The sequence below is a fragment of the Tachysurus vachellii genome, chromosome 12 (genome assembly GCF_030014155.1).
Source record: "Tachysurus vachellii isolate PV-2020 chromosome 12, HZAU_Pvac_v1, whole genome shotgun sequence".
Taxonomy (NCBI): Eukaryota; Metazoa; Chordata; class Actinopteri; order Siluriformes; family Bagridae; genus Tachysurus; species Tachysurus vachellii.
In genome coordinates this window covers 22,450,462-22,473,998 of record NC_083471.1, presented here as the reverse complement: position 1 = coordinate 22,473,998, position 23,537 = coordinate 22,450,462, and the positions used below count along the sequence as shown (strand labels likewise).

At 38.7% G+C, this 23,537-nt stretch overlaps 1 protein-coding gene across 1 annotated transcript in view; it reads left to right on the top strand.

The window, feature by feature from the left end:
* si:dkey-61l1.4 (collagen alpha-1(I) chain) overlaps positions 1-23,431 on the top strand; it is a 64,755-nt gene extending 41,324 nt beyond the window's left edge. Inside the window, exons 28-68 of the mRNA XM_060882610.1 lie at positions 244-297; positions 372-416; positions 513-566; positions 1,196-1,240; positions 2,048-2,101; positions 2,873-2,926; positions 4,198-4,251; positions 4,817-4,870; positions 4,988-5,041; positions 5,881-5,925; positions 6,015-6,059; positions 7,493-7,600; positions 7,706-7,759; positions 8,682-8,735; positions 9,008-9,061; positions 10,868-10,975; positions 11,085-11,138; positions 11,257-11,364; positions 11,452-11,505; positions 12,315-12,368; positions 12,480-12,533; positions 13,130-13,183; positions 13,300-13,407; positions 13,552-13,605; positions 13,729-13,782; positions 14,461-14,514; positions 15,631-15,684; positions 15,773-15,826; positions 15,949-16,002; positions 16,879-16,932; positions 19,915-19,968; positions 20,048-20,101; positions 20,199-20,252; positions 20,462-20,479; positions 20,574-20,627; positions 20,717-20,779; positions 20,888-21,053; positions 21,878-21,984; positions 22,103-22,180; positions 22,272-22,454; positions 22,540-23,431. Of these exons, the coding sequence (XP_060738593.1) occupies positions 244-297; positions 372-416; positions 513-566; positions 1,196-1,240; positions 2,048-2,101; positions 2,873-2,926; positions 4,198-4,251; positions 4,817-4,870; positions 4,988-5,041; positions 5,881-5,925; positions 6,015-6,059; positions 7,493-7,600; positions 7,706-7,759; positions 8,682-8,735; positions 9,008-9,061; positions 10,868-10,975; positions 11,085-11,138; positions 11,257-11,364; positions 11,452-11,505; positions 12,315-12,368; positions 12,480-12,533; positions 13,130-13,183; positions 13,300-13,407; positions 13,552-13,605; positions 13,729-13,782; positions 14,461-14,514; positions 15,631-15,684; positions 15,773-15,826; positions 15,949-16,002; positions 16,879-16,932; positions 19,915-19,968; positions 20,048-20,101; positions 20,199-20,252; positions 20,462-20,479; positions 20,574-20,627; positions 20,717-20,779; positions 20,888-21,053; positions 21,878-21,984; positions 22,103-22,180; positions 22,272-22,454; positions 22,540-22,695 (2,787 nt within the window). The 3' untranslated portion in view covers positions 22,696-23,431. The remainder of the gene's footprint in view (positions 1-243; positions 298-371; positions 417-512; positions 567-1,195; positions 1,241-2,047; positions 2,102-2,872; positions 2,927-4,197; positions 4,252-4,816; positions 4,871-4,987; positions 5,042-5,880; positions 5,926-6,014; positions 6,060-7,492; positions 7,601-7,705; positions 7,760-8,681; positions 8,736-9,007; positions 9,062-10,867; positions 10,976-11,084; positions 11,139-11,256; positions 11,365-11,451; positions 11,506-12,314; positions 12,369-12,479; positions 12,534-13,129; positions 13,184-13,299; positions 13,408-13,551; positions 13,606-13,728; positions 13,783-14,460; positions 14,515-15,630; positions 15,685-15,772; positions 15,827-15,948; positions 16,003-16,878; positions 16,933-19,914; positions 19,969-20,047; positions 20,102-20,198; positions 20,253-20,461; positions 20,480-20,573; positions 20,628-20,716; positions 20,780-20,887; positions 21,054-21,877; positions 21,985-22,102; positions 22,181-22,271; positions 22,455-22,539) is intronic.
* The last annotated feature ends 106 nt before the right edge of the window (positions 23,432-23,537 follow it).

Sequence of the window (23,537 nt, the reverse complement as noted above, 5' to 3'; positions counted from 1 at the left end):
ATGACTTTCGGGTCTAGACAAATATCATCTGGAAAAGAACTTAGCTTTTGACATTGATCACATTTACTCACTTGGACAATCTTTTATAAAACAAATAAAAGTTGCAAACACAAACCTTTTGTCTAGAATGTCCTCTGATTTCACTGTGATCTCATCCAGCTGGTCCGTACATTATATATTATATATGTATACAGTTTACTGTTCGATTATGTTTATGTTTTTTTTACATGATCCTTGACATAGGGGACTAGGGGTGTATCTGGACATAATGGAGAACCAGGGACCAGAGGACAACGGGTAAGATACACTTTTGATTCGATATGAAACAAAAGAAAAGTAAAGCATTAAAAAAGGAACATTTCTGCCTACAGGGACGAGCAGGTCAACATGGGCCCCCTGGTGGGTTTGGAGTTCCGGTAGGTCCAGAAACAGATTTTTATAACGGAATTAAAAATGTATTTTTGTTTGTAGTGTGTGCTGTTATGCAGTTGGTGTGTGTTCTCTGTTGGCAGGGTCTCAAAGGCCCACCAGGGACTGAGGGAGCAGAAGGAAAGCCTGGTACACAGGTTCCCATTTTATAACTTATCAACTTAACATTACAGTTTGCTTTATATGTATGTGTCTGTATGACTAGTTTCCTAAAGGCAGTGGTTACAGGATGTAGAGATGAACACTGCAAAGAAGCCCTTGGACGGTGTGAATAAAAATCTGTGGTCATCAGTTATAGTAGTAGTAGTTTACTTTTTTACACGTGATTACATAATGAATTATAGCAAGAAAGCACTGCTATAATGACAAAACTGCTTAGGCTGTATTCAGGTCTGGAATTAGATCTTAATTGCACACTTTGGTTTTCAGACCTCATATACAAGTACAAGTGCATGCTTGAGCATTATTGTTATTTTATGTAGCTTTATGTCATTTTATGTAGCACCACATTTATTGTATATATACAGTATATATATATATATGTGTGTTTGTGTGTGTGTGTAAGAATGAATGAATGAATGAATAAATAAATAAATCATAGGTCACCGACAATATGAATTTAAAAAACATTTTGTATTTATATTATAATAAAAAGGTCAAAGAATAATAATGGAGTAAATGTACACCAGATTTTTTTTTCTATCAGTCATTATATAACAATAGAATCCTAAAAGAAGGTGTACTGTTTTATCTGTTTTATTTGTAGGGTGTTCCTGGTTCGGCTGGAAGCTCGGGAAATAAAGGACTTAAAGTGAGTAATGCTATTATTAGTGTTTAATTCAAATGTTCAGCTACAGCGGATTTGGACAAAACACTTACACATGACTTTTAACCTCTGGCACATGAACAGTCACACTTTGCTTTTGCAGAAGTAGAAGTTACACGTACGGCGTTCACATAAACGTCACACAAGTCTGAGAGGGGTGATGAGATCACACGTAGTGAAGTTTAACAGGACTTCGGACATTGCAAGCTGCCTTAGAGACAGTTTATATTGTATACGAATGCATGTGTGTGAATGACAGATCTGTGATCATGTGTACAAGTACAGTATTTAGTGTCTTCTTTTTTCTTATTCTACTTTTCCCATTAGGGTAAACAGTCGAAACTCTATCCTCGGCATCCTCTACTCTCACACCAAATTACCTTCATGTCCTCTTTCATCACATCTATACTGCATATCTCCTCTTTGTCCTTCCTCTAGACCTCTTACCTGCAGCTCCATCTCCAACATCCTTCTACCAATATAACCATCTCCCTTCTCTGTACATGTCCAAACCATCTCAATCTAGTCTCTCTGACCTTGTCCCCAAAACAGCCAACCTGAGCCGTCCCTCGGATGTGCTCGTTCCTAATCCTGTCCATCCTCGTCACTCCTAAAGAGAACCTCATCATCCTCATCTCTGCTACCTCCATCTCTGCCTCATGTCTTTTCCTCACTGCTACAGTCTCTAACCCATACAGCAGAGCTGCTCTCACTACTGCCTTGTACGCATTTCCTTTCATTCATAAGTACAGTATTAAGTGTAATATACAATAACATTTATGTCAAATCTAGGGTTCCCGTGGATTAGCAGGAGAACCCGGAAAAAGCGGAGCCCCAGGTTTACCGGTAAATATTATGTAATATAATGTTTCAACTAATTTAACTGGAAGTAGCATCAGTCTGGTGTATTTGGTATCATTTCTGACCCAGAAAGCTGCAAACAGTAGCGTAAAACAAAACAAAACAAAACAAAAAAACTGGCAAACTGATTACATACTAAAACTGTAAATCACATAGTTTCTAAGGTATTTGTGAATGACATGTTTTTAAAAGGTTTACAGACATATTTTAAAATAACAAACAGCACCTTTAATTATAATTCTTTTAATATATTGCTCATGGTAGAAGAGAATTGACTAGAATGTGAGTGATGAATAGGGATGAATGTGCTGTCAAATGTATGAAAGTTATTTCTATAAGCTTCTGTTTTGTTTTTTTTAAATACGCCATCAAATGATCTTAACTTTATGGATTTTTTTATATTTACAATGTGAGAAAAAATTATACTTATACAGTAGATTGGGTTTTAAGATACAAATGTATAAAATTTTTGGAACCTGATATATTTACATGCACATACTGAGACGTTACATACACATACTTTTGATAAGAATGAGTATTATTTTTCTGTTATATACTTAGCATTGCTATTATTATTACTATTAGTATTTTGACAATTTATAAGGACTTATTATGAAACTTCTGGTGTGAGAAGATGCATATGTGTTCATGATGAACAGAAAAGGTTTCAGAGAATATCCAGTTCTCTGGTTTTAATAAACGGGTGATTTGGTATTCTTTTATTTTTATTTAAATAATAATAATATTTGAATCTAGGGCTCAGCTGGCCGACCTGGTCAAGACGGCAGCCTTGGAGTAACAGGAGAGAGGGTGAGTTTCTCCTACAGCATTGAAGTGAAGTGAAGTGAAGTGACGTGACATACAGCTAAGTACGGTGACCCATTCTCAGAATTCGTTCTCTGAATTTAACCCATCCAAAGTGCACACACACAGCAGTGAAAACACACACACCTTCAACACAGACCCGGAGCAGTGGGCAGCCATTTATGCTGCGGCCCCCGGGGAGCAGTTGGGGTGGGTTCGGTGCCTTGCTCAAGGGCACCTCAGTCGTGGTATTGCCGGCCCGAGACTCGAACCCACAACCTTAGGGTTAGGAGTCAAATTAGGCCCATGTTCCATGACATGAGTTAATCCATTACACACTTTATGTAGAGCTTCTTAACAGAGGGATTACAAAACCCTAGAAACAATAATCATCCGTGAGAAACGTTTATGATCGGAACACAATGATTAAACTACACTGCATTCAGAAAACTAAAGGATCCTTTAGTTTGTGTCTCTGGAAGAACCAGGAATGAACCTTACAACTAGGAAACTAGCAAAGGGGGGGTGTTTACTTGTAGAAAAAGTGCTCTTCAGCTCTTTAGAAAGCTACAACCATCCAATGTGCCTGTGCACACATAATGTTAACTGGATGTAGGATACAGTTAATATGGTTAACTGAAGCCTTTTTTGATAGAGCTAAAGTTTTATTCTTTAATTGGATATCTAACTATCTATCTATCTATAGTGCGGTGGTAGCTCAAGTGGTTAAGCCTCTGGGGAGGATCTGGGTTCAAGTCCCAGCACTGCAAGCAGCCACTGTTGGGCCCTTGCTCTTCAAGTGGTGCTGTATCATGGCTGACCCTGTACTCTAACCTCAACCTCCAAATGTGAAGAAAGAATTTCACTGTGATGTAATGTGACAAAAATAATGACTTTTATTCTATTCTATAAATCTATCTAACCGTAAACTAACCCTTTTTAGCAAGATGTATTATTATTTACAGATGATCCTCTACATGACACCTTTTTGTGTCTCCTCGACTCACGACGAAATCACTTTAACACATCTGGTGTTACGTACGTAGAGTAGATGCACATGTCTGTTGCAACTTTGTGTTCTCTTCCCTCGAGTGAATGATTTCTATACATTCTTCACACTGCACTGTATTTTATACTCATCTCTTGTACTTTTGTTTTGTATTTTCTGCATTGGAATAATGGTAAACATGTACTGTCATACATTTAAGTCTTACTCTAATCCAAAATGAGTGTTTTCTGTTTGAAATTGTTGTTTGAATACGCTTCCTGTTCCTAAGGGTTTATCGGGGAATCCAGGAGCCGAGGGTTCTCAGGGGCCTGTGGGAATGTATGTAAGTGAAATCTTGTCTTGTCAGTTGAAATATTGCTGCTTTGACACTGAGCTACGTGTTCCATCGCTCAGTAATGTGTTAACTACCTGCTCATTTCTGATTGTGTGACTATGGAAGTGTCACCTGTTTACACACTTCTATTTAAAACCACACATTCAGCCGATTAAAGGAGCAGTTTGTCATTTCCTGAGATGAATTTCAAGCACAATAAAAACGTAGACAAGCCTTTGTATTTCCTCTAACTGTGCCTGTGCCTTTGATGATACTCTGTTTGTATTTTGGATAGACTATGCAGCTCTGTTATAGCTAGGGGAGGAGCTCATTTCTGGGCCAGAAAAATTGAGGCTTGAATAGAAAAAAATTAGCAATATTTATCTCATTTTTAAAAATATATATTTTTTTAATTATATGAATGTCATTAAGTCTAGAAACATGTTTAAGAAACTAGAAATTGCACCTTTAAAATAAAATAGAATTTAATAACTCTGGTATATCTGGTATGTGCTGAATTTGTATATTTTGGTGTCTGTAATTAAATATTATTTATGATATTATGTTTTTCTAGGGTTATCCAGGGCCGAGAGGCTTACAAGGAAGGCCTGGCCATATGGGAGAACGGGTGAGAGAAGGTTTTATACTGTTTAAATTAAAATCATATATTCTAGACTACATTCAGGATTTTTTTTATGGTTTGATATATTGTGCATAAGTGCTCACAGTTAATGATTGTTTTTAGGGTGAGCCTGGAGTAAGAGGAACTGTTGGGAAACCTGGACAGAGGGGACCCCCTGTAAGCAGAACTACATCTATTTATTATACTATATGACCCTTAAAGGAGCAGTGTGCAATGTTAGGAGCTCTCTGCTGTCTGTGAGATGGATTACAATTGAAGTTAAAATTATGATAAGGCTTTAGTTTGCCACAATAAAATTTCCTTTCCCTCTGGTGTGGCTCGTAAATTGTGAGGTTAAGCGGAAAAGGAAGAGTTGTGCAGCTGCTTTGTTAGAGCTGATTTCAGGGCCAAAAAAAATCCAGATTTCGTTAACAGTAACTTTGAGTGTAGTTAACCGTGGGGCAGTGGTGGCTCAAGCATTTAAAGCTGTGGGTTGTTGATAGGAAGTTTGGCCTGTGCCTGTGCACACGTAAGGTACTGTTTAACTCACGCCTATTTTGATAGAGCTAAAATTATATTCTTTAATCAGATATTATGGGGGTCACGGTGGCTTAGTGGTTAGCACGTTTGCCTCACATCTCCAGGGTTGGGGGTTTGATTCCTGCCTCTACCTTGTGTGTGTGGAGTTTGCATGTTCTCCCCGTGCCTCAGTTTCCTCCCCCGGTCCAAAGACATGCATGGAGGTTGATTGGCATCTCTGGAAAAATTGTCCGTAGTGTGTGAGTGCGTGAGTGAATGAGAGTGTGTGTGTGTGTGTGTGCCCTGCGATGGGTTGGCACTCCGTCCAGGGTGTATCCTGCCTTGATGCCCGATGACGCCTGAGATAGGCACAGGCTCCCCGTGACCCGAGGTAGTTTGGATAAGCGGTAGAAGATGAATGAATGAATGAATGAATGAATGAATGAATGAATGAATGAATCAGATATTATAGCATCTGTCTGTCTTTGGATTCTTAGGGCCCTCCTGGTACAACTGGAGAGAGGGGCCCACCTGGACCTCAGGTGTAGTGTTAACCTTGTGCTAAAGATAAAAAAATAAAGGATCTTACAGAAAAGAATCTTCTTCTTAAGTATTATCTTATATTTTGCAGGGCCGCCAAGGTGAGATAGGACCAGCTGGAATACAAGGACCACCTGTGAGTATCTCTTACTGCAAAAACTTTCTTGTACATGCAGTAGTGCTGTTGAATTCTTAATTCTGACTTGTCTGAAGACATTTCTTAATTATTTACAAAGACGCTCTGAGCTACAAGTCAAATCAAAGGTTTTTATTAATTTACTTGACCTCATACATCGTTTCTTAAGTAATGACCTACAAAAAGTGGTGAATGTACCACAGTTATTATGAATGTACCACATTATTAATATGGATACAGTTGAGACTCACTGAGAAGACTTTTATTTTGTATTTTTGGAAGGAGTCTTCAGTGTTAGTGGTTTGCAGTCTTAAAGCTGTGATTTTCAGGTTTCTCAATACCATGACAAGTTGTTTTTTGGGTTGTTAGACAGAAAAAAAGGAGAGAATGAGAGATGATAGAATGACTCTTTAAAGCTGTTGGAAAGAAGTGATAACAAGCGCTAATACGTTTTCTACAACACTAAATGTGACAATACCTGATGAAACGTACAATTTCTTAATTTTTGATATGCATTTTTAAATGGCTTTGGCATAAGACAAATAAAATACTTTAGAGCATGTTGTTAGAGGAATCTAATTAACATTAGGATGGGTTTAGCTTTCCCTACATGAAAAACGTTACCTACCTCTGAATAATTCATCATGGTTGCCCAGTTTCTGTGTCCCAAACCCTATATACTGTCCATATAGAGGCTGCAGTATTATAAATTATTATTACTGATGCTGATTGGCATGCATTTAATACACTATTATGCAGTTTGGGAGCGTATTTGAGGTTTTTTATTTTTATTTTAACTAATGGGAATTTAGGATCTTTTTAGTGAGTCATATGATTTGACTCAGCTCACAAAAAAGAGTCAACTCTTTTAACTCTCAAATGAGAGCTTGGCAGTGGTATCTCAACTGGTTAAGGCTCTGGGTTGTTAATTGGAGGATCGGGGTTCAAGGCCCAGCCAAGCTGCCCCTGATGGGCCCTTGAGCAAGGCCCTCAACCCATCCCTCCCGCTGTATCATCGCTGCCCCTGCACTCTGACCCCAACCTCCTCAGTTGGCGATAATAAAGGCTTCTCCCCCCGTTCTAATCCCTTCTGATTATATATAGTACAAGTAGAATATCTTTGTCATGCTTCCTTGTGCACACACATACACACACGCACGCACGCACGCACGCACGCACACACACACCAACTGTTTGTTAACTGTTCTCTTGTAACAGAAGACATTTCTTATTTATTCATTACACATCAAACTGAATACATACTATACAATCCTTTAGAGTTTTATAAATTCTTTTGCTTATCTACAAACACACAAAACACACCATACTCACAACTTAATAGTAGATGAACATACTAAACGTTACATTTCATGTCCACATGGTGGTACTGCTGGTGATGCCCCTGGTTTCCTATCACTCGTGTACAATTTCAGGGTTTAGCAGGTCCACCAGGCACTTTGGGAACACCAGGGAAACCGGGTCCTCCTGGCAGTCTGGGACCACAAGGGCCAAGTGGAAAAACGGGGCCTTTTGGATTGCCAGTGAGTGGGTACTCCTCATTTTACTCATCATACCACTGCAACCTAATATGTAATGAACTGCACTGTACATAATGAGTAACACTGATTATTTATCCTGACTGTCAGGGAGCACCAGGAGCTGCTGGGAGAGTCGGACTATCGGGAGAGAAAGGACAGCAGGTACACGTTTTTCTTTGGTTATCTTTTGATGCCTTTATCAAGAGCGACTTACACTTCATCTCATTTTATACAAGCGAGCAATTGAGGGTTAAAGGCCTTGTTCAGGGGCCCAGCAGTGTCAGCTTGGTGGACCTGGGATTCAAACACTCAAAATTCCGATCAGTAGTCCAACATCAGAACCACTAAGCTACCACATCCCCTAAGCTCATAGAGTGTAATGTGAGTGTATGAGTGTATTGTGCTCTGCCCTTGTACCCTGTACAGGGTGTCCACCAGATTGTGCTCCAAGTCCCCTGGGATAGGCTCCAGGTTCCTTGAGATCCTGTGTAGGAAACAGTTGAGTGTAGGATGGATGGATTTACAACCCAGTACTACAGCCCAGTTTGTAAAACTTAACTTGTAATACACTGTATAAGCCCTGCTAATGACATACTCCAGTCCGATCCTTTTTAAAAAATGCTATAGAAATAAAACTAATAACGAATGATGGGGCTGTTGTACTGTTGCGGTCCACGATAGCAACTGATAATGCTTTCATTATATTAACATACTGTCTATACCTTTGTCATTGTTCGCTGGATTTGCTCCCAATCCGACTGGTCAAGTTGTTCATGTTGTATGACATCATATCTCAGAATCTAACATCTGTACATTACTGTAGTATAAGAGGAATGAACCATTCTGTGACATTCTGTAAGAGGAAAATAATCAACTTCAGAGTAATAACAGTAAAGGACTTATTATTGTTAATGGCATTAATATGATTTCTCCTATAAAATCAAACCATGGGTTTTATTTCTTGGTTATTCCGTTATTCTGAAACTTTTGTGATTATACAACTTAATTATTCCAGTGAATTATAAACACACACACACACAGACGTTAAAAAATGTGAACATTAATTCTGATTTTTCTTCTAAAGGGAGTTCCAGGACCTCCAGGTGACTCTGGATCTACTGGTCTCACTGGAAAGCAGGTTGGTTCAGTTCCTTCTAGTCAGCAGATTACTGTAGGTCTTATGGTATGAGATACATTCTTGTAATGCATTGAAGCTCCTCCAAATAATACACTTAGTATTTTCTTAGATTATAAGTATGTTGTAATATTGTGTGCTGTAGTAAGTTCAGTGGAACGGTTCACATCTCCTTCACGTCTTTCATCTTATTGCCGTCTATCTTTATATTATTAGAAGTAGACGGTTCGGTGGATGTTAAATCTTTAATAAAGTGTGTGTTTGTGTCTCTGCAGGGATTTCCTGGTCCTCGGGGGTTAGAAGGGGCATCAGGGAGAAAAGGAGAACATGTGAGTGAGCTTGAGAAATCAACACTTAACATACGTGCTTTCAGTGCAGCTTCATGAATCATCTACACTTTATATTACTGTGAAAATATTACCTTCTTTTGTTCACTTTTTACACTTTATTTATTTGTATTCATTACTTGAATTTAGATACTAGATCAATCGGACTATATTCAAGACAGTTCACCTGTACTTAAAATTATTGTCAGATTTTGCAGCTGTTTAGACGCAACTGTTTGTTAACTGACTGTTCAAGTGTAAATAATACGTTAATAAAAAAATGTTAATAACAAGCGCAAAAGAATTCATTTACATTTCAGCATTTTTTTTATGAACAAAACACAACAAGAGGTAGGCCAAAAGTAACATGGTGCAAAATACAGAGCAAGGAAGGGAGCAGCTTTGATATCATCAGTTAGTCATCTGCTTAACTAAGTCATAGGCAAGTATCTCTGTCCTCCTGGTTGAAGTGTCACTATCCATCCATCCATCCATCCATCCATCCATCCATCCATCCATCCATCCATCTTCTACCGCTTATCCGGGGCCGGGTCGCGGGGGCAGCAGTCTGAGCAGGGGCACCCAGACTTCCCTCTCCCCAGACACTTCCTCCAGCTCCTCCGGGGGAATACCGAGGCGTTCCCAGGCCAGCCGAGAGATAGTGGAATTTTCTTCACTTTCTCTGACATCTCCTGTCTCTTCTTTCCCTCAAACAAAGCCCCTGCTATCTCTACTACACACTCCTAGTTTTTGCCCAGTACCCAGGCCACTCAGAAAAATGCTCCTGTAGCTCTTATCTTAACTTATCTCTTAATTGTCTGAGTTTTGTTATATAGTGGCGTTTGACATTTCCACTCTTCATAACTCCAAACAGAACGGCTTTGTGCTTTATTGGGGCAAAATGAACACGTTCCACTCTGTCCACTCACTCACTCTCACTCACTCATCTTCTACCGCTTATCCGAACTACCTCGGGTCACGGGGAGCCTGTGCCTATCTCAGGCGTCATCGGGCATCAAGGCAGGATACACCCTGGATGGAGTGCCAACCCATCGCAGGGCACACACACACACTCTCATTCCACTCTGTCCAATCATCTTTAAAAACATTGTCAACTTTTCTTTTCCTGGAAACTAATTTATTTCAGACTATCTCCAAAAAAATAAAAAATCCAAACAAATGATTTACAAGTTAAACATACCTTTATCAAAGTAGGAAATCCACACTTACACACAATTAGTCCCAAAACACATCCCTTACACACAATTAGTGCTCTTGAAATATGAAACGGAGACAGATCTGGATTGAAATCCCTTTGAGAAGCACTTTAAGAAGTGCTGATTTATAGTATATTATATACTTATTATACAGTGCATTTATTCATTTATTATTTCTATATATTTATATTTTATTTATATTTTAAATAGATATTTTTTATTTTATTTTCCATTTATATTTATACTTATTTATATAGAGTTTAAATAAAAAAATAAAATAAAATATAGAAATAAAAAAATGGATAAGGTCGTAAAATATTGCTCTTCTAAAATAATATACATACGTAGCTATGCAAAAAAAATCAACTTAAACTTTTAAAAGGAAACAAACTCAGTTGTGAAGGTTAAAGTTTATCGCTGCACAGCATAACACCAGGCCATAACCTCCTCTGCACCCATTCTGCATTATTCTCATATAATAATGTACATGAGATTTCACTTTCTTATTAACTTTTTTCACTTTGAGACCTTTGGGTGTTTTTACACAATAATTTTTTTTGTTGTTTGTTCTTTACTTGAATTTGGATTATAGGGCTCAGCTGGGTCTGTTGGGAAGCCTGGACCACTGGGAATTCCTGGAGGTCCGGGGCAACAAGGGCCTCAAGGGATGCAGGGAGAGAAAGGACAGAGTGGCAACGAGGTCCATATCCATAACCTCCATTAATTCCAAAATGATTTCTATACAAAGATGTACATTAGGGTGACTTAGTGCAAAAGGTGAATATTTCTTTTTCTTTTTTTAATTATAGGGGGCTGCAGGACTTGTGGGCAGTATTGGAGATCCAGGCCCTAAAGGACAGAAGGTACGCTGTACACTTTTCTTTTTTTCTTTTTTTTTATATATACAAATGATTGTGTAATCTAATAATTGTGTAGACAAAGTCATTTATCTATTTTACTTTATTTTTTACACATTTTCAGGGTGACCCTGGACTACGGGGGATCTCAGGGGATGCAGGGCCTCCGGGATACTTTGGGATCAAAGGAGAAAGAGGTCGAAAGGGTGATAAAGGCTATGCTGGATTTCGTGTGAGTTCTTACCTTCATGTGGCCTTGTGATTTATTTCTTTTTTGGCCTCTTGTGATTTTAAAATTCTTTGTTCTGACGTGTTTCAGGGTCAAAGTGGACTGATGGGGAAAACTGGACCAGCAGGATTATTAGGATTAGAGGTATACTAAGGCAGAAGTGGAGTTTTAATCCACCTGTTTTGCTTTCATTTTATATTATGTGAATGGGCACAGAATCAGAATAGGAATACTTTATTAATCCCCAGGAGGAAATTGGGTTTGTTACCACTGCTCCAAGTCACCAAAATCCAAAAAAATAGAGACTTATATACACAAGATAATATATACAAAGGATAGGATTTAAATAACTATACCAGTAAAGGTGTTTTGTTGCACAGTGAGATATGTTGTTGCACAGAGGGATTATAAAGTCTGATGGACAGGTAGAAAGGATTTCCTGTGTCCAGAAATTAGACACCCTTCTTGTAGACAGCTTCAGAGTTCTTAGTCCAGTCGAGTTTATTGTTAATGTGAACTCCCGGGTGTTTGTAAGCTATCACCATGTCCACAGAGACCCCATGGATGGAAACAGGGGCCATAGAAACGAACAGAAACGAACTGAATAAAAATAGCCAAATGTCAGTACTATTATAAAGCAAAAGATATGTTTCTATATGTTACTTTGTGCTCTAGAGTCATGCTTGAAGACCACTCTCATCAGGACAGGAATGTTTCTGTATAGGATAAAGGGTTAGTAGTTCTTTAGACAAGTGGATCAAAATCATGCAGAAATAAATGCCCCAAACAACATAACAGCACGAACCACTGTTTTCTTCTTATTCCATGTTTTCAGGAACAGTCATAAAATAATATTCTGTGGTTTTCCTGCCTATTATTTCATATAAAATTTGATACTTTGGTTTGTATTGCGATTAAATAATGTCGTTAATCATGTGGGTGTTTATTCACAGGGCTTGATAGGATTCAGAGGATCTCCAGGACAAGATGGCCAACCAGGGCCAAAGGTGTCTAATTATTTTCACTATTCTCATCTGTAAACAAGATATAGAGCTTAAATACGACAAGGTAAATATATAATCCTGTATGTTTCTTTTTTTTATTATGTTATTTTACAGGGTGATCCTGGCATTAATGGTTTGACAGGAGCTCAGGGAGAAACTGGAAAGCAGGTAACCTTCATGTTTTATAGTTTTTAAATCAAGGTTGTGGCCTTGCTTAGGGTCTGTTTATGCATATATATTGGGGGGGTGATGTAGCCTAGTGTGGGGATGTGGTGTCCTAGTGATGGGTTGTGGTAGCTCAGCGGTTAAGGTGCTGGGCTACTGATTGGAAGGTCATGGGTTCGAACCCCAGGTCCACCAAGCTGCCACTGCTGGGCCCCTGAGCAAGGCCCTTAACCCTCAGTTGCTCAGTTGTAAGTCACTCTGGATAAGGGTGTCTGCTAAATGCCGTAAATGTAAATGTAATGTAAATGTAGTGAGGGTTGGGGGACAGGGTCGGGGACAGGGTGGGGGATGTGGTAGCTTAGTGGCTAAGGTGCTGGACTATCAATTGGAAGGTTGTGAGCTCAGTTTCCAGGTCCAACAAGTTGTCACCTTGGCCCCCAACCCTCAATTGCTCAGTTGTATAAAATGAGATAAAAATGTAAGTCGCTCTGGATAAGGGCGCCTGCCGAATGCCGTTAAAGTGTAAATGTTTTTTGATTGTTTTTACTGTGTAACACATAAATTAAAAAAAATAAAAATATATTTGGCTTCTGTGACAGGGGGCAAGTGGACAAAGAGGACTAAAGGGAGAGAAGGGAAAACCTGGACCAGAGGTTGGTATATTGTTATATATATCTTCTGTCTATCTCTCTCTCTCTCTCTCTCTCTCTCTCTCTCTCTCTCTCTCTCTCTCTCATACTGAATCATCTGATAATAACCCCTGTTTCAGGGTGCTCCTGGTCTCAGAGGCTCTGAAGGCTTGATAGGACCTAAAGGTTTACCAGGAACTGAAGGTTCAAAAGGTGACCCAGGCAGACCTGGATCTCCAGGAGAAGCGGTCAGTCTCTCTCTCTCTCTCTCTCTCTCTCTCTCTCTCTCTCTCTCTCTCTCTCTCTCTCTCTATCTCTTTCTAAAATAGGCTATTAATCTGCTTTAATTTGTACTCATCACACCTAATTCCATTATTTTACGGCCCATCTAGGGTCCAGATGGCTTTCCTGGTATCAGAGGGCCTCCTGGACTTCCAGGATTAGAGGTACAGCTGGATAGAAGTTTTATTTTTTGTTTAAATATCCATATTATACATTATGTCCATAAATACACATGCAGGCTTGTCAATCTCTCACCATCTACCAATTATATTTGCTTGTGTGTGCAGGGGCTTCAAGGGAAAATGGGAGATCAGGGGTCTGTTGGACCTCCAGGACCACAGGTTAGTGTTTCAGTCCTTTAAGTGTACTAGTAATTATTATAACTGATATCATAGCAGATAAATCCTGAATCCCTACTGTTTTATCAAATCATCTGTCAACGTCATTTGAAAAAAATGAGCAAGGAATAATATCTCAAATCTAATCAACTTTATCTACTATGTCTTATTAAATGATTCTAACACATGCCTCAAAATATATTTATCAATCTTATATATTGTTTATTGTGATCTTTAATCAGAAATAATAGATCAAATGAATAGATTCAAGATATTTTAGCTTGCTAAGATGGATAAGATGGCATATTCTTCAGTGTATAACATGTTCCAGTGTGGGTTTTTTGTCTGAAACTTCCTGTTTCTTTGGAAAATGTGGGTACTTCACTTTCACTACCGATAAAATAAGTACTTAATTTAATTTAAAATGATTAAAAGTGTTTCTGTACCTTTACAAGCACCTCATTTCAAAGAAACTACTGCCATGCAACTGATCTAACTAGTTTCTTCATTTCAGGGTTTTTTCTGGCCCAGAAATGAGCTCCTTTCCCCTAGCCAAAGCAAACAGCACGGGGTTGGTTTAAGAGACGGCTTACCGCTAGAGGGCTCTAAAATGTACATTCAAGATTATTCAAGATCTCACCACATTACTAACTATATGCTTTCCTCACTTTGTTTTTTCAGGGTCCAAAGGGCATACCTGGGCTTGATGGAAGGGATGGACAGAAAGGTCAGAAGGTCAGGACACTTTTTATTCTACAATAGAATTATTTCCCTTTTTTTAATCAAGGTGCAAGTAAGGAACGCATCAAGATTTCTCTCTGTTTTGGCACCTTGGTGGTGAAATGAACTTTTACTAAATGTCCAAATGACCGAGTCACTGTCAGTCTTTAAACGCCATCTAAAGACCTCTAACACTTAAAAAAACACCTAAAAAATTTCTTGTAAATCTGTGACCTAGCTGTTAAGCTGTATCAAGTATCCACTGATAGAGACAACAATGAGGTATGTGGTACCCCATGGGCATATACCTTAAGGGGAAGTAGTAGCCTAGCGGTTAAGGTGTTGGTCTACCAATCATAAGGTTTTGAGTTTGAATCCTTGAGCAAGGCTCTTAACCCTCAATTGCTCGGTTGTGTAAAAATGAAGTTGTGTCTGCTAAATGCTGTAATGCAGTGGTCTTCACTATTTTTTTCATGTGAGCCACACTGATCGGACAAAGTCAATAGGAGAGCCACTTTCACCGCAAAGTATTCCAAGTTATTCAGTCTTAAATAGCTCATCTGCTTAAACACAATGTACAATATTGCAATACAATAATTGCTCGAGTTGCGGATGATGCATGTTCCCCATCAGTTACCTCTTTTGTCACTGTCACATTGCTTTGTTGCTGTTTATTTTGTGATTGTTTGATAAGAAATCGATCCATTTTTTAGTCCGTGTGTACAGTAAACACAAGTTGTTAACTAGCATGAAACACAAACTAGCTTCTGGCAGGCCGCCAAAAACTGGCTATTGCGCAGAACGCAGTGAGTCAGTGACGAGTCAAATAATATATATAAATATATATTATTATTTGTAATAGAGCACATTCGTTTTTCTATGCTTCCCTGATTGTTTTTAATGTTATTTAAATGAAAAATAAATTTTAACCACATGATCATATCATCGTATTATTTACTGCCATGCGAGCCGCATATTGCCATGCGAGCCGCGCAATGAGTAACACTGCTGTAATGTAATATAAATAAATATATAAATAAATATAAACAACAAAGCCCTTCTACAAACATCCAGTGATGAATCGAAACCAGCTTTTGTTTACTGACTAGAAGCTCTTATGTGTTTTTTTAGGGAAAGGATGGCAGAGATGGACAGCCTGGAAGTACCGGGAATCCTGGACGTCCAGTAATTGAATCTAGACGATTTCCACACTGTTATAAGGTTTAAATCAAAGGATATAATCAGCTAAACTAATATATTGAATTTCTCTTAGGGAAAAAGAGGGAAAGCTGGACAGAAGGGACCGAGAGGGATCAGAGGAACGAAGGTGAAACCTGACTACATCTATATAATATAATAACTAATTATGGATCTCATTAGACATCTGATTTTTTTAGACTCAATAAAACAATATTCACTGATAGATTTTCTTGTGTTGTTATTTTTCAGGGTCCCCCGGGGCCTGTGGGGTGGACTGGACCACCAGGAAGGCCAGGTCCATATGTGAGTGATATAACCTGCTTTGTTATTCCAAAATTGATTCCTAAGTCTTGTGGTATTGCACAAATTCAGCACTTTGGTTATTTATTCATGTGGTGAGGAAACCATCCAGGGTGCAGGGGGGTGTAGAAGTGTGTTAAATTTGGGACAATGAATGCTGCATCATTGGTTTTTTTTCTCCATACAGTACATTGTTTTTTCATATTGTTGAATCCTGATCATAGAATCTTGATCTGTTATTCTAGCCAATACACAGAAGGGCTTTTTTGATAAATACGGGTGTATATATGATGCTCTTTTGAATCTCAGATAAAGGAGAATTTGTAAACTTCAAGTGCAGGAAGACTGAAGGACCTAAAGATTTGTCAGAAAGCATAATAACCCTTCTCACTGTTAGATTATAGATTTTGGTTAAACTGTACAAAACAGGGGGGGGCACGGTGGCTTAGTGGTTAGCACGTTCGCCTCACACATCCAGGGTTGGGGGTTCGATTCCCACCTCCACCTTGTGTATGTGGAGTTTGCATGTTCTCCCCGTGCCTCGGGGGTTTCCTCCGGGTACTCCGGTTTCCTCCCCCGGTCCAAAGACATGCATGGTAGGTTGATCGGCATCTCTGGAAAATTGTCCGTAGTGTGTGATTGCGTGAGTGAATGAGAGTGTGTGTGTGCCCTGCGATGGGTTGGCACTCCGTCCAGGGTGTATCCTGCCTTGATGCCCGATGACGCCTGAGATAGGCACAGGCTCCCCGTGACCCGAGGTAGTTCGGATAAGCGGTAGAAAATGAATGAATGAAAGAATGAATGAATGTACAAAACAGATGGTGTATCAGTCAAGTATCTTCTGTATCGATGTCGTCTATCTTGTTCTTTGGTCTGCAGGGTTTACTAGGTGTAAAAGGAGAAAAAGGAGAGAAGGGTGAACAAGGACCACAGGTATGATTCAGTGGCAAGGCAGGACAAGGTCCGCTGTCATGTTTTCTTTTTATTTTTTTGTATTATTATTTATGAAATTCACTCAAAATAATTACTTTCTATTTAAGGTGAAAATATACTTAAGGTGTAATATTCATAAAACAGACCCCAGGTGTTCATTAACATTCAGCTGATTCACATATTCAGGATAATGGGAAATATGGTTCTTTTCAGCGAGTCAGATCATTTGACTCAGCTCACAAGTAAGAGTCTTTTGTACCCAAATGGCTCCTTAACATTATTTATTTTGTCAAAACGGAACCAGTTTGTTAATCTTTTGGCCAGTTCCTGTTTGTCTAACTATGGATGAAGTTTACACTTTACACTTTAGTGGTCAGTTGAGCAGTTGGAGGCCCAAACAAAAATTTCCCATTGGTTATGTAGTTCACTTTGGAAAACTAATTATTTATTTTCGTGGGTCTTTTAAAAGGAATGGTCATTTTTTTTCTAGGATATTTTGACTCATCGTGTCGACTTAGAGTTCAGTAGTTAGTGGTGTATCATTAGCATACGAGTCAAATTCAAATCAAACACAGTACGACATGTAGTGAAATGTTTTTTATGACTCTCCATAATATAAAAATACCCAATTAACACTAAGGTAAAAAAATAAGTTAATTGAATAAAAATAAAACACAAATTAGATACAGTAAAGTAGAAATCTAGGGCAAAAGGGGGGAAATATGGTGTAAGTTAGCATGCAATACGTATGTAAGTTAGAATATCTGAATACAATGACTGGATCTGAATATGGTGCAGTGATGCATATGAATATGAACATAGAAGGTTTGAATATTGTTAAAGTGCAAAAATGTGCATGTACTTCAAATTGGGTTACTGTGCAATTATGGAAAAGTCTGACTGAGGTAGTGGGTGTTGTGGCAAAGTCCAGAAAAAGTTCAGAAAAGGTCCAGGCTCTAGGTGTTCACCTGGTTGAGATCTCTGGTGGCCTGCGGGAAGAAGCTCGTCCTCAATTATCTACGTGTTCTCCTTCAAGGTGTGGAATTGCTTTTTCCGAACGCAACAGAAAAGAGTTCATTGTTGGGATACCTGAGGTCCTGGATTCTTTTTAGGGAGTGTTTTATAAAATGAAAAGTAATGTAGAGTAGAACAGGATTTATTTTAGTAACAAAAAGAACATTCACTCAGAATATCACATTAAATATAAGTAGAAAAAGAGGGGCACGGTGGCTTAGTGGTTAGCACGTATCACACCTCCAGGGTTGGGGGTTCGACTCCCAACTCCGCCTTGTGTGTGGAGTTTGCATGTTCTCCCCGTGCCTCGGGGGTTTCCTGGTTGATTGGCATCTCTGGAAAAATTGTCCGTAGTGTGTGATTGCGTGAGTGAATGAGAGTGTGTGTGTGTGCCCTGCGATGGGTTGGCACTCCGTCCAGGGTGCATCCTGCCTTGATGCCCAATGACGCCTGAGATAGGCACAGGCTCCCCGTGACCCGAGATAGTTCGGATAAGCGGTAGAAGATGAATGAATATAAGTAGAAAAATTAAAAATTGAAAAATAAATCAATAATGAAATGAATGAACATTTCTGGCATTTAGCAGAGTGACGTACAAAAGTGCTGTGAAGTCTCTATTAATGAATACATTATGTTCATTAGGTTACAGACTTATGATACCATCAGCCTAAAACTCTTTTCAGGGTTTTTTTTAATATACACATAAAACAAACATGGTGTGGGAGAAACTGGTGTGTGAGAACTTAGGCAGGTTCAAAACAAATCATGCAGCTGAAAATAGCCTAAATTCCCATTAGTTAGTGTTTACTCAATAAAATTCATTCATTCATTCATCCATCCATTCATCTTCTACCGCTTATCTGAACTACCTCGGGTCACGGGGAGCCTGTGCCTATCTCAGGCGTCATCGGGCATCAAGGCAGGATACACCCTGGACGGAGTGCCAACCCATCACAGGGCACACACACACTCTCATTCACTCACACAATCACACACTACAGACAATTTTCCAGAGATGCCAATCAACCTACCATGCATGTCTTTGGACGGGGGGAGGAAACCGGAGTACCCGGAGGAAACCCCCGAGGCACGGGGAGAACATGCAAACTCCACACACAAGGTGGAGGCGGGAATCAAACCCCGACCCTGGAGGTGTGAGGCGAACGTGCTAACCACTAAGCCACCGTGCCCCCTCAATAAAATTCAATTCAATTCAATTCAATTCAATTCAAGTTTATTTGTACAGCACTTTTTACCTTTTTTGTCTCAAAGCAGCTTTACCGAAGCTGAACATAGAACAAAAGCTTAATATAAAGAATAATATAAAGATTAATAGTATCCAAAATTCAAGATTAATATTAGATAGATTTAAATGCGTATGTATTTATCCCCAATGAGCAAGTCTGAGGTGATAAAAAAAGCTAAAATTAAAGCTGCAAATATGCCCCAAACTGCGAACTAGTGTATTAAATTCAGTTCTTACTTCATAATAGTGTAGCATAATACGTTTTTTTTTCCATAATTATATTTAATATTTTTACATTATATCTTATATTGTATTTTATTATATTTTTAAAAACTTAAATAATCTAGTTGATATCTATTTGATAATTAATTACTTTATTTATTTATTCTTATATTTTATTCACATGTGCCTTATCTTTATTCTTTTATTTTGTTCTTTTAACTAATATTGGCTATTTTTAGGACACAAACATTTCACTACATGTCGTACTGTGTATGATTGTGTATGTGACAAATACAATTTTAATTTGAATATAGACAATATATGTGTTTTGGGATGCAGAAACAGGGCAATCATAAACAATCGTTCAGATTTAGTTAGATTTGTTCATGTATAGAAAGTTATTTTATAGTTCCCAATGTCTCATTGTTACATACAATACAGAAAAATCATGTATATACCGACAAATCATTATATAATATTTCTCTGCTTTCTGTATGAAGGGAGAAAAGGGAGGAATGGGACCACATGGACCACCAGGGGGCGATGGAGCAAAGGTATTTACTGTTCTTCTATTTCCTGTCTCCTGATTAATGTGGTAAATACAAGTGTCTAAAATCTTTACATGTTTTACAGGGACAGATGGGGTTTGTTGGAGAAATGGGCAAAGACGGTCAAAAAGGAGAGCAGGTGCCATGTTTAATAACATCTAAAATACACCAACTGCAAAATAACCATAATATCTCAAAGTTGTAGAGAGATTAGACATAACATGCCTTGTTTTTAGGGTGATATCGGACCACCGGGGAGAAGAGGGAACCCAGGCCAACCGGGCATGCATGTAAGCTACATCCTGATAATATCTCATGCACATATCTAGCGTACAGTCGCATTGGTTTGAGTTGTATTTCAAGCTCGCACAGAGCTCTCACAGGACAATTCATGATGTGCTAATGAAGTCTGCAAAGCTCTTAGAGAGGAAAATGATCCTCCTTGATCTACTCTCAGCATAATATGACTGTTAATTCTGATCACTTCTGTCATCCACAGGGCCTGTTTGGAGAAAAGGTAAGGTTTGAAAGCATGTTTGAGTTGAGAAATGCATGTATGCATTGTGTACTGTCATTTGTATGGCAGAAATACAAATCTGTTCTGTTTGCAGGGTTTAAAGGGGTTTCCTGGTCTTCCTGGACGTGCAGGAAATACAGGGCTACCTGTGAGTGGAATATTTCTAATCCTATATTAAGGGCTAATCCAGAAATTGACTGAGATTTATAGTATTTAATGTATTGATGCTTCCTGCAGGGACCACCCGGTCCTCCTGGACCCCCTGGATTATCTCTGAAACTCACAATGGCTGAGCTAAAGGCAAGTTCCACAGACAGGATCACATTTCAAGGCTCAGCCATCATGATCATACACCATCCCTGCCTCTGTGTTACTAATATGCATGGTTTATTTTTTCACCCAAATCAGGACCTTATGTACCAATCAGACAGTCCCAACTACCCCCTTATCAGAACACTACTCAACTCTTTACAGCAAGACCTGCGGCTCTTCATAGATCCACCTGATGGCACTAAAGAGCGCCCGGGTACCACCTGCTTGGAGTTGATGATATGCCACCCGAACTACACCAATGGTATAACTGGTACTCGTTCCAGCTTGTATTACTTCACAAATGGGCTCAAATCACATACCAGACACTTTTATATATTCCTAGACCATACTATTTGACTATTCAGTAACTCAGCATTCAGTGTTCCGATGACATTCCAGACACTTGCTTATATTTTTTTCCTTTTTCATGAAGTTGTGACCCAAGAACAGAACCACACATCCTAAAAAGCCTTTCATACAGATAGGGTAAACTTAGCTTGACCACGTTTTCTGAGCTTATAGAGAGAATGGACATAAGATGTATAGCTCTAAGTTATCCATACTAATGTACTCCTTCTAATTATAGTAATTATAGTTTCTATGGTAACCTCTATCACACCGGGACTTGTATGATGGATGTGGCACATGATTTAACTATACTTATACTCTATGCCTATATATATATATATATATAGTTTTAGATCTGGAGAATCAATGAGACATTTTTTAGCATGTATGTAAGGAGTCTCCAGTGCTAGTTTTTAGAGCTTGGTAACAGGGATAAACCTGCAACAGATTTCTCCGGGATGCAGAACTTTGTTGTTTATAAAAAGATAAATCTAAATGTAAATTCAAATATAACTATAAATGGATATTTTTTTTTTAAAGAAAAAAGAAAGTAATAATTAATTTAGTAATTGTTGTGGTATGAGGAATAATTCATTTGGACTACGCTGGAGCAAAAAAGTAACAATGCCTTAACTTTGCTGCATTTCTAATAAGTTATAATTATTTTAATGGGCTTCTGTCATTCAAAATGAATTTTCAGCATTTGATAAACATTGTATAATGGTGTGTTTGGTACAGGAATGTATTATATCGATCCAAACCAAGGCAATCCTGCTGATGCTCTTCTAGTCTACTGCAGCTTTACTTTAGGAGGTCAGACGTGTCTTTCTCCACTCCAGTCACAGGTAAAGCTTACAGCTCATTCCTCTCTCTCAGGTCTTATTTCTAGTCCTAAAAGGTTGCTATGACTTTTTTTTAACACCTCGTGTATTTAGGAAACTAATACGTATCCATGTGCTGCAGGTCCCAGTGAAAGCCTGGCTAAAAGACTCACAGGAGGATTCTTTCACTTGGCTGAGCAGGACAGAACAAGGCTTTCAGGTTTGCTGCACACAAAGCTCAGGGGATCTATTACCTTTTCCAGACTTGTTTTTTTTTATGTTTTGATCTCTTTTATTCTCTGTTTCTGAAGTTTGAGTATACTGAAACCAGCGTGGTGCAGATGAGGTTCCTGCGTCTAAACAGCAAGCAGGTTACACAGAACATTACCTTCTCCTGCGGGCAAGGGAGCAGGCAGGGATCAAGTGAGAGAGAAATCAAATTTCTTGCTGATTCTCGGAGGCAGAGTTTCTTGGGGACGTTCAGAGATTGCGTGGTATGCTTCTTTTCGCATGATTCCAGTCAATATACTTGACCTCCTGCCTTGATATTGCTCATTAATCATAAACTTTTAATTGCAGGCAATAGAGGAGTTGAATTCAAGAGCTCAAGAGTCCGTGTTCCAGTTTGAAACCGAAGACCTGGAGCTTTTGCCTATCAGAGACTTGGCATTGTTTGGCCATAGTGATCTTGCAGAAGACTTTGGATTTACTGTAGGACCTGTGTGTTTCAGCTAGAGACCTCCAGAAGACACGCACACACACACTCACACATACCTTCCCTACAGACTGCTGACTGCTGAGCTGGTGTTAATTGGTCCCTCGCTAAACACAGCCGCATTTGCAAGCAAATGAGAGAAGCATTTCTTCAAGCTCTAGCCATACTGGACGTTGTTGTTTTCCTAACAATGAGAAAAATGAACCAGCTGACACTTTACACTTTCTTTTACCTTTTAGTTTACCAAGCTTGCCTAGTGGCACTGATACTTTGCTGCACACGTTGTTGAAATGAACTGTTTTGTTTTTGTTGTACGGTGTTTACAATGCTCTTTCTTTTAAATCAGCGCTTCTTATTTATATCATGCTCATGTTTTACTACATGTCATCATCCAGGTTTCTTGTCTAGCTATTGATACTGTACATTCACCTGGTTTGCTCAAAGATGCACTCTTATTCCAGGTTGACGCAACTTACGACCAAACGCACTGTGATCTTAGCTGAAGTTTAAGATGTAGGATGGGAGGCTGGCATCCAAATGAAACAAATATATGACACTAATTGTGTGACTGTTGCATTGTAGTGTCACAGCACACAAATAAGGGGGTGAAAATATCGGGTTTACGAATATGAATTATTTCAGACGTGAACACTTGTACGCAGCAAGCAATTTTTCAGAACATGTTAAATTTATTTTGGTGCTGTTGTTTGTCTGATGTGTTTTTATTCAGGTCCATTTTTTTAAATATATAGATATGTTCAAAGATCATAATGTTCAAGATATGTTAATTTATATGCTGGTCATTGAATTGATGACATTATGACAAGATATTTACATATTCAATGCAATGTAATAAACAGTT